This window comes from Chelonoidis abingdonii, chromosome 1, assembly GCF_003597395.2.
Source record: "Chelonoidis abingdonii isolate Lonesome George chromosome 1, CheloAbing_2.0, whole genome shotgun sequence".
NCBI lineage: Eukaryota > Metazoa > Chordata > Testudines > Testudinidae > Chelonoidis > Chelonoidis abingdonii.
This window is the reverse complement of record NC_133769.1, coordinates 354,764,163-354,775,210: the sequence shown is the minus strand read 5'-3', so window position 1 is coordinate 354,775,210 and position 11,048 is coordinate 354,764,163. Positions and strand designations below refer to the sequence as shown.

Here is an 11,048-nt window from a genome sequence, read left to right as displayed (position 1 = left end):
CCCCGCCCTGCCCTGCCCCGCCCCTCAGAGGGATGTGCGCGCAACAGCAGGGCTCCGGATGAGCAGGGAGCGTCTTTACCTTTCCATGGAGCCAAACGCTGCCCTATTGGAGCGCGCAGCCGCAGTCCCCAGAGCACTGCATGCGTGGCGGCAGGGCTCTGGGGGAAGGCGGGGGAGGGGCCGGCGGCTTGCAGCGCTCGGCCGGACGCTCTAGCCCAGGACCGCGGACCCTGCGGCTTGCTGCGTTGGCAGGATTTTTAATGGCACGCAGAGTCCCAGCAGGCAGCCGCGTGCCATTAAAAATTGGCTCGCGTGCCATAGGTTGCTGACCCCTGTCCTAGACAGTTTTATCACACTGTTCCTTTAAATGTTAGTGACATGGAATTATGCGGGAGCCTGCTTTTGAGGCTATTGGGCTTAGTGAAAAGGAAAATGCCCAGCCCCAGTTCTGGATTCAAGGGAGCTAGTACTCCTCAGTTCCAATTCAAAATTACACTGGAACTTCAGAGTTATGAACACCAGAGTTACGAACTGACCAGTCAACCATACACCTCATTTGGAACTGGAAGTGCACAATCAGACAGCAGCAGCAGCAGCAGCGAGAGAGAGAGAGACACACACAAAAATGATAATAAAGAAAGAGCAAATACACTGTACCGTGTTACATGTAAACTACTAAAAAAAAATAAAGGGAAAGCAGCATTTTTCTTCTGCATAGTACATTTCAAAGCTGTATTAAGTCAATGTTCTGTTGTAAACTTGTGAAAGAACAACCATAACGTTTTGTTCAGAGTCCCAAACATTTCAGAGGTATGAACAACCTCCATTCCCAAGCTGTTCGTAACTCTGAGGTTCTACTGCACCTACAGTTTAGCCTAAGCCCACTCCTATTGAAGCCAATGGAAAAATCATGTCTGATCCCTACTGTGTTGAATATACACACAGTGTTAGTTTCTTACAATTCCTTACAGTACTTTGGCTGTGCTTATGTTTGGATCTATTATCTCCACATGCCAAGTTAAAAAAAATTTAAATTCTGAGGCTGAATAGAACATTCACTAAGCTACACCACATTATTACAAGGAAGCTACATTTGAGATCTAGGTGTTAGGCAATGGACATTTATGCTTCTTTAGACACAGCAGGGTCTCAAAGCCAGTAGGGTTTCCACATTAAACGAAAAGATAAAAAAAAATAAAAAAAAAACAGGAAAAACATATGTTCCTGGGTTCTCCTCTACTGCCATAATTTAGTTATCATGGTAAAAGTTCTCAAAAATTAAAAATATAACTAAGGGAAAAAATCTGTTGGCAATAAAACTCCATGGCTTAATAATGGAGAAGTAATTTGTGCTTAACTGCATATTCTCACTGAACGTAAGTGGTACATAATTCTCAGCCTAGTGTCGTCTTGATTAATTAAACTATTATATTGCATCAGAGACTAGTTACACTGGCCCAATTGTCTACTGCGCAAAGAAAGTAAAATTCTTAGATCCTTTAATTTCATCATGACAAATGTGTGAAATTGAATTATCCTCCCCTGTACACCCAGACACACCAAATTATTTTACTGGCTAACTACAATCACACAATTTTATAAGAACTAGCTTGAACCTACAAGTGGAAGAAGACAATCAATATGATTCTTTGCATGAAGCATCAGTGTATATTTGAACTGTGTAACAGACCAGTTCCATGAACCAAATATGCAGAAAGAGTCAAGATCATCATAAACCAGTTTTGGTTGTTTTTAATTTAGCAACAAGAAACCAATCAAGACCAATGCTGTAAATCTATGCTGCTGTTAAATAAACGACACAGGCTACTTCCCCCTACCTAAAGCATCCATATCATGATTAACAATCAGGATAATCTTCCTTGAAATTCACTTCCTGTCCTAAACTGTGGTGCGGTGTTGCTGTGTGTTGTTAAACAGTTGCTGTCTCACCCCACAGGCTGCCTTTCAGTAGCAGATGAAGCGATCCCTGCATAGCATTTGTAGATCATTCTTACTTTTGGAAAGGAAGAACTTTTGGTTCCTATGGGATGAAAGGTGCTATAGTAAATGCAAGATATCACTTATCCCTCTCTAATTTAAGCTCAGCTAGGATTTTAGGACAATCTGCCTCAGTAAAGTATCCACTATACCAGTAGTATCACTAAAATGTATAAACTACTATATTTTATAAAGCACCATTTGTGTTTATGATGCTTCACAGACAGATAAAATGACAAGGATACAACAAATCATTGATTTGTTACCTGCTGAGCTTGCGTCACCATATCCTTATAGACTGTGTCTAGGCTAACATTTGACAAAGTTGTTAACGCTGATACAATGGTCTCTGCTTGTTCTTTACCAAAACCTGGAAGACAGTTGAATGACAGGTTAAGATGAAATGAAAAATCGTATGGACAGGCAAGCAAAAGCTACACAATAAGCATAAAGCTCAGTATGCAAGTGCAAAGGTAAGTTACAGGTCACACTGCCAGTGACATGGATTCAACCACCAAACTACCAAAACGTTTAAGATCACTAACTTTTCAAAATTCTGAACTTTTGCAGCTTTGAATCTGAAGCACATCCATTATATTTTGAACATACAAAAACCAATGACCTTTCCACAGGTGCCACATGCAATAGGAACATAATCTGCAACCTGTTCAACTTCCATGGGCTCTTTAATTTTTTCTAATATATAGTATTTTCTCACAAATACTATTTAAAAAAACAAGTTTATCCTTTGCTACAGAGTGTGCATCCTGGGGGGGGAGGACGGGGGAGAATGAAATTAATAAGGGAATGCTATATAATTGAAATTGGTCCACATCCTTTGGGGGCAAATTCAGACTGGGCATATGCATTAGAAAGACTGCTGACTTCAAGAACATTGCACCTGTTTACACCAGATCAAAATTGGGCCGTTAGGACTTCTACTTACCAGTGGTAATACTTTTTGTGTAGTCTGGTATGGTTCTAAAGCTTTAGCTTCCCCAGAGTCTCAATTTTTTAAAAAACTAGCTAATTTTTATAATTACCAGCCCAATCCACAACCAAGCTGCATGGAAGTTCTGAGAAATGTCATGAAATCTATTTGTACTGTAAATACTTTACACTGGAAGGAGGCTGGACTCAATAGGTCTCTTCCCTCCTCTAATGCCGATGACCTCTATGTTTACAGCTTGATCACTATAATATCTGGGTTTTTTTTATGTAAGACAAAACCATATCAAAGATGAGACAAATGAACTTCACATTTTCTTTCTCATGTTAAGTGTTCAGCTAAATCTTAGAAGACTGCACCCAAGCAATGCAGCACAGGTGATATGCAAGATGAATCACTTTTGAGCTCAGAGGAGGGCTATACGAGATATGATACCAATGTGTAACAGGGCAGGTGCTACAATATATTCAGTCTCCCACCTTTGTCATTTTAAATCAAACCTTTTAAAGTAACATTGTTTTTACCTAACCTAAATTTGGGGCCTTACATGACGTAAGCAAAATTTAACAAAACCTAAAATCAAAGTGTTTCTATGACATTTTCTTTTTTTTAAATTCCAATACAAATGTTGTATCACTTGGATTTAAGCATTTCTCTGAAGTGTCTGAATCCCCAACACTGCACTATCATACTAGTGTATTAGAAATGGATTGTTTTTAAAAAAAAACAAAAACAAACAACAACAACTGTGTTTCTATGTTGTTCAAGCTGAGTGAAATGAAAAAACGTAAACCAAAAGCAAGTGGGGGAAAAGTCAATGAGATTTTTTAAAAGTTTCCATTTTAATAAATTAATGGTTTATTAGCAACTGGTAGAAGGAATCTATATTTTAACATGACTTTAACAGTTATTCTTTATATTTTAGTGATACTTTACAGTTACAGACTGTATTAAGTTTCTCTGATGGAAGGCACTATATATAAGCTCCCACAAACCTACAAGGTAAGTAAATGTTACCTTACTGAGCTTATTTTTATGACCATATAGACAACAATCTACATGGGATGCTTCCATTTACACTGTAGCAGCTACAAACAGACAAGCGTGACAAACAGGAACCCCTTAATACTTTTGGGAAAGTAGCAGTATGATTTCACTTGAGTTACTTAATAGGTATTGCTCACCATGAACTTCCAGCTCTCGTACCAATGCATGGGTATCAAAGGTTAACTTTCTCTGTTCCAGTGGGGTTATTTCAACTCTTCTCACGTCGTACGACTTCACAGGGGCTGTGACAGCAAAACCTGAAAATGGCAGGAAGCCATTAAGAAGCTGTTTACTCATTCGTTTCCTTGTTAATTTTATCCTGGAATCAACATCATTAAAGAGTTTTTGCTGCATAATCTTTCCTTGTGGAAAGGAGGACCCAGCGCACTAATGTGTGTACAACAAAGAGCGTTGGTCCTCCTTCAATAGCTTGATTATAAAGCAGAGGGAAGTAGTCTAACCAGCATTTTCTCCTGCCCCTAAATGTTCTAAATCTAATCATTGTTCTCATTGTCTCTACAAATATTTGCTCCAACACTAGGACCCAAACAATCCCAAATTCAGGTATCCAAGGTAGAGACTTGTGCTACAGCCAAGACTCTAGGTATACCAAAGCTCAAAATACTGTGACTGAATAACTTGATGATTATCAGTAACGTATTAACTATTAAAAGGAAGGTATTTAAATTATGTTTCTACTTTTAAAAGCGTAACTGTTCTAATGTAGCCAACAAGAAAGGGGTTGTACAACCAGCATCGTTCTGAGGGCCCTCTGCCAGAACACTACACAACCACCAGCTGCATTCTTCACACCAACTTCTTCCCCAGCACCCTACTGGCAAAGGGATTGCATCTTCTAGTGACACACAAAACAGGGGTGATATGTCAATAAATCACCAGTGATTATGTAGTGCCAGTGCTTCGGAAGAATTTACTGGTTTACCAACTAACCAATTAGGCAACAGACTTTGACACATGATTTTAACACCTAATATATCACAGATTTGTTGAGTTAAAAACTATTGATTTTATTGTGTGAAAGATGATATCCCAGAGGATATAAAGAACTGGGATTTGAAGTTTTAATAGTTCTTGTGATTTACCCATGCCTGCACCTCTAGTTTCCTACAAGTTTTTTCACTCCTCTGTGCATCTCGTTCTGCAACCTGTTTCACATAGTCTCCTAATTGCTATCCAGCAAAACCTGCCTTTCACATCTAAATCCCTGCTGAAAACCCATTTCTTGTACAAATCCTTCCTTCCTACCTACCACTAACTCTCTCCCTTCACCAAACTGTTGTCCCAGTCTTGTCATGGCTTTGATTAGGAAAAGAAATAGAGGTCAGATCACCATTTGACATAGGGTCAACCTCCTCCAGCTAAATCAAAGTCAATGTTAATCTGCATCTACACTAGGGAACGAGTTTTGGTTAATTAATCCTGACCTCATTTCCTAATCTATACAAAGTCTATATTAAATTTAAGATGATTGGGATAGAGAAAAGGTATTGTTCTATTTAAGAAATGCATGTAAATTGCATATGTGGCTGTATACAAGTTTAATAATTCCCAACTTTCCAATGCTATAAAGCATTCATTTCTAACTAGGGCTATCAAGCAATTTAAAAAATTATCTCGATTAATCACGCTGTTAAACAATAACAGAATACCATTTATTTAAATATTTTGGATGTTTTCTATATTTTCAGATATATTGATTTCAATTACAATAGAATACATAGTGTACAGTGTTCACTTTATTTTATTACAAACATTTGCACTGTAAAAAACATTTCAATTCATCTCATTGAAGTACTGTAGTGCAATCTCTTTATCATGAAAGTTAAACTTACAAATGTAGAAGTATCTAAAAAAGAATAACTGCATTTAACAATAAAACAATGTAAAACTTTAGAGCCTACAAGTCCACTCAGTCCGCCTCCTTGTTCAGCCAGTCACTCAGGGTACGTCTACACTGCACGATTATTTTGAATTAGCTTAAACCGATATTACAAAACAGATCTAATAAAATCGGTTTAGCGCGTCCACAGTGGGATCCCGAAATCGATTGTTTGCGTCCATGGTCCAAAGCTACCATCGATTTCAGGAGCGGTGCACTGTGGGTAGCTGTTCCTCAGCTATCCCATAGTTCCCACTTCCGTGTTGAGAGCACAGTGCCTGATGGGGCAGAAAACACTGCCCCGGGTGGTGCTGGGTACAGCCTCACCCCTCCCTTTGTGAAGGCAGCAGACAACCCTTTGGCGCCTTTTTCGCGGAGTGCATTGAGCAAACGCCATAGCACAGCAATCTTTCCCTTTTTTTTTTCACGTGGGGGTGGGGGGAAATAAACTGAGGAGCTGTTCCCTGACCCACGCCAGACACTGTGTTTGAACCTACAGACATTGGGAGCTCAGCCAAGAATGCAAATAATTTTCAGAGACTGCTGTGGACTGTGGGATAGCTGGAGTCCTCAGTACCCCCTCCCTCCCTTCATGAGCGTCCATTTGAGTCTCTGGCTTCCCGTTACGCTTGTCACGCAGCGCTGTGTATCCTGCAGTTTTTTATTCAAACGCTTTGGCATTTCGTGTTCTGTAACGGAGCTGGATACAACAGATTTGTCTCCCCATACAGCGATCAGACCTAGTATCTCCCGTACGGTCTATGCTGGAGCTCTTTTTCGATTTCAGACTGCATCGCCAGCCGTGCTGATCAGAGCTCCACGCTGGACAAGCAGGAAATGTAATTCAAAAGTTCGCGGGGCTTTTCCTGTTTACCTGCCCGCTGCATCCGAGTTCAGATTGCTGTCCAGAGCGGTCAGTGCTGCACTCTGGGATGCCGCCCGGAGGCCAATAACGTCGATTTCCGTCCACATGAACCCTAATCCGAGTTATCACTATCGAATTTAGCGCTACTCCTCTCGTTTGGGAGGAGTTCCGAAATCGATTTAAGGAGCCGTTTAACTCGATATTAATGACGACGTCGTGTGAACGGATACAGCGTTAAATCGGTATATCGGCCATTAAACCGATTTAAAGTCGCAGTGTAGACCTGGCCTCAGACAAACAGGCATTCAGTGTTGGGGGAGGACGGGGGAGGTGGGAAGTAAGATATGACAGGAGAAGAGCCTGGGAGGACAGGGGGTGACAATAGGTAGGAGCAAGCAATAACTTGCGCAGGAGGAAGGTGTCTTGCTGCTGCTTCTGGAAGGGTGGCTTCTGGTACTGGTCTCGCCTGGCTCCCCTCCTTTTACTGAGCTAGGTGGGCTCCCTTCAGCTAAGTGAGCCCTTGTTTGCAAGGGAGGGTGGATTTTACCTCAGACACTCATCATACTGCAGGGGAAGAGAGGCTTGTGCAGGGAGGCTGAGCTCGCCAGGCCCATGTTCTCTATGGGGTACCCCCACAGCGGGCAGCCGGCTAGGGGCAATGGGGCACAACACACAGGATTGGTCCTGGGAGTGAGGGGGCGACTAGGAACAATAGGGCCTGGGCTGGCTAGGGTGCCGATACATCCCATTTTGGCCAGGACAGTCCCCTTTTTCAGCTCTGTCCTGGCTGGCCCCACTTCTTTGCCAAAACTTCACCATTTGTACCAGCTGCAAGGCAGAGCAGAGAGTGGAGGCTGCTACCTGGGCATCAGCTGAAGGCAGCACTGCCTGCCAGCGGGAAAGTGGAGAAATTTGCTGGCTTCAGAGCTAACCCCTGGGCAGCGCAGAGCTGGGGCAGGGCGGGGCGATCAGCCTCAGACATGGGAGGCATGGAGCTCAGGGAGGGGAAGATCAGCATCAGCTGTGGGCAGCAGCCCCAGCCCCAGGCAGCACAGGGATGGGGGTCAGCCTATTAATTATACAGGCCTATCTCACTCAGTCCCCTCTGATCTTGCAGTGCTTTTTTTCTTGACCAGGACCGAACATACTATATTACATGAAAATAAAAAACAACAACACCCCAAACTATTAAGAGAATGTTAAGGTTGCAAAGTCAAGCACTCAAAAGTTTGGAAATGTCAGAATTAAGGTTGCCTGTGTGCATTATGATAAATAAAGATTGTGTGATCGCATACTATTTTCGCCACAGGACCCCAGCACAAGCCCCCACTCTATCTCCTCGCATCCTGGCTCCAGCTAAATCTTGCTAATTCTTTCTGCACAACAGCTCCAAGATACAGCCTTTCCAATCCACCCACACAGCTAAAAACCTCATCCAGGCTCTCAGTTCACATCACCATTACTGCAACATCCTCTTTGCTGGCCTTGACATTCTTGCCCTGCTTACAGCCATTCAAAATGTTCCTATGAAGATCATTTCCTTAGCTCATCACACTGAGTTCTTCACCCCTCTCTCTCTTTGCCTCCCTCCAGTAGCTCCCTCTTTTCTATCAATTCAAATGTAAGCTATTTACTTTCACTTTAAAGGCCTGTCAGGGGAATTCTGTAACCTCCTTTAGAAGCCTATTCCAGAGCTTAATTATTCTTATACTTGAAAAGTTTTTTTTTTTTTCCTAACATCTAACCTGAATCTCTCTTGCTGCAGATCAAGCTCATTACTTCTTGTGGACATAGAGGATAATTGATCATCATCTTCTTTATAACAGTCTCTAACATATTTGAAATCTGTTACTGTTTGTCTTCCTTTGTCAAGACTAAACACGCTCATCTTAGTCTTTCCTCAAAGGTCTGGTTTCTAAATCTTTCATCATTTCTATAGCTCTCTTCTGGACTCTCTATTTTGTCCACATTTTTCTTAAACTGTGGCATACGAAACTGGACAGAGTACTCCAGCTGAGACCTTACCTACAACACTCCTGTTAATATGGCCCAGAATACTGACCTTTTTTGTAACTACATCACATTGTTGGTGCACATTCAGTTTGTGATTTTCACTACAACTTGCAGATCCTTTTTAGCGGTACTATCAATTAGCCAGTTATATTCCATTCTGTAGTTGATTTCTCCTTCCTAAGTGTAGTACTTTGCATTCATCTTTATGGAACTTCATCTTGTTGAATTCAGAACAATTCCCGAGTTTGTCAAAGTAATTTTGAATTCTAACCCTGTCCTCCAACATGTTTGCACATCACCCCACATGCCACTTATCAATTCTCATACACTACTGACCTCTCGACTCCCACCTCTGTCCGCCAGTAAGCCCAGTCTTCTCGGTCAACCACTTATATTTTCAAATGAGCACTTTCCTGCTTTCTCACTCACTACCCCTCATGTTTACAAGGAAAGTCCCATAAAAATCTGCAAATCCACCTCACTGTCCTCCTTCAAATCCCTTCTTTGCTGTGATGCCACCAAAATACACCAACCACCTAGACTGCAGTTTGACACAGGGTGGGCAGTGACTGCTGCCAATCGTGCTGACCAGGATTATCTCAGAGTGTGTCTTCACTACCAATTTTAAAACTCTTTAACGACGCTGTGTAGCCACAGCACCAGAGAGCTCTCCCAGCGTTGTAAAACACCCACCCCCACGAGGGGAGTAGCTACCTGGTGTACTGTCTACACTGCCACTTCACAGCGCTGAAACGGGCATCGCTCAGGCCGGTGTTTTTTCACACCCGAGCGAGAACGTTTCAGCGTTGTAAAGTGGCAGTGTGAAGGCCTCGCTGTGCACCCCCCTCGCCCCCAATCTCCTACTGTCTCTTACCTTAGATTTGGATCCCAAGCTCTCTGGGGGAGGGGCTGGGGTTTTTGTTCTTTGGTACAGCGCCTAGCACCCTGCTGGGGCCCTGGTCCGCGGTGGGGGAGCCCCTTGGCACGGAGATAAACAATGACACCGGGGGGGGGGAGGGCTATGAGCTCACCCAGGTGAGTACTGAACCCCCTTCCCCCCAGGCCGCACACCGCCCAGAGTGGGGGCGACTCCAACCCCCCTCGGTGGGGTAGATAATGGGGGGGTCCCTACCGCGGGGGCGGGCAGAGGCGCATCTCACCTCTCCTTGGGCCCAGCAGCGCAGCGCCCCAGGCCGCGCCCGGCCGCGAGCCGCCCCCCGAGGCCAGAAGCCTCCGGCCCAGCCCGCTGCCCCTCATCCACCTCCTCCTTCTCGCGGGGCGCGCGCGCAACAGGGCCAGGGCCAGGGCCAGGGCCAGTCTCCCGCCGGCGGCGACAGCCCAGCTCTTCCGGCGGGTGCCCCGGTGCGCTCTGGGAATTGTAGTCTCGTGGTGCCGCCTTGCTCGCTGGGAGCTGCAGCCCGCGGCGCCCTCGTGTGGCCACACGCGCGCACACTTCTACTCGTAATCACCCCCTCCCTTGCGTGCACGCCCAACCACAGGTTTTCACGCTCATTCACTCGCATCACGCATGCACACTCAACGCGGACCCCGCATGCACAGATTCCCCCCTACCTCCACTGGTATGCACACCCCCTTGCATGCCCACACCCACACATTTTCCCACTCATTCACTCGTATGCACACACTTGTGCAAAGGGGCAATACCCACACTAATGCGCTCACACGCTGGTAGATGCACAGCCACTTGCACACATGTAATTGTTTAGTTATGGTGCTACCTCCCTTGTAAATCTTTACATGGTCTCCCAGACACCGACTTCTGGAGCCGGTAAGAATTTTAAATAGAGTCAAACAGAGCTCAGTACTTGGCACCTACCTAGATACTTATGGGGATGGCTTTGCAGAGAGGGAATCAAATGTAGAGAGGTCTTCCTACAGATCAGGTGAGAAGCTTATCTCTTATTTACGAATTGCTGTGATGTATGGAATTACAGATCATCTTAAACAAGATCAGGGCTGGCTCCAGGCCCCAGCACGCCAAGCGTGCTTGGGGCAGCATGCCGCGGGGGGCGCTCTGCCGGTTGCCGGGAAGGCGGCAGGTGGCTCTGCCGGACCTCCCGGAAGCGCCCCTGTGGAGGGTCCGCTGGTCCCGCGGCTCCGGTGAAGCACCCGCAGGCACGCCTGCGGGAGGTCCACCGGAGCTGCGGGACCGGCGAGCGGCAGAGTGCCCCCGGTGGCGTGCCCGTGCTTGGGGCGGCGAAATGTCTAGAGCTGGCCCTGAACAAGATAACTGTACACAAACACTTAAGGAACAG

General features: G+C 44.7%; 1 protein-coding gene across 2 annotated transcripts in view; it reads right to left on the bottom strand.

Annotated features, from left to right (window-relative positions):
* Positions 1–10,137, bottom strand: part of CCDC90B (coiled-coil domain containing 90B) — a 19,189-nt gene extending 9,052 nt beyond the window's left edge. The window contains exons 1-3 of one of the 2 annotated variants that reach the window (XM_032770670.2): positions 9,933–10,137; positions 4,132–4,251; positions 2,265–2,368 (exon numbers count right to left, since the gene is read on the bottom strand). In XM_032770670.2, the coding sequence (XP_032626561.1) occupies positions 2,265–2,368; positions 4,132–4,251; positions 9,933–10,029 (321 nt within the window). In that variant the 5' untranslated portion in view covers positions 10,030–10,137. Of the gene's footprint in view, positions 1–2,264; positions 2,369–4,131; positions 4,252–9,646; positions 9,772–9,932 lie in introns of those variants that run through there. The other variant, XM_075061776.1, reaches the window with a different exon arrangement.
* Positions 10,138–11,048: the final 911 nt, after the last annotated feature.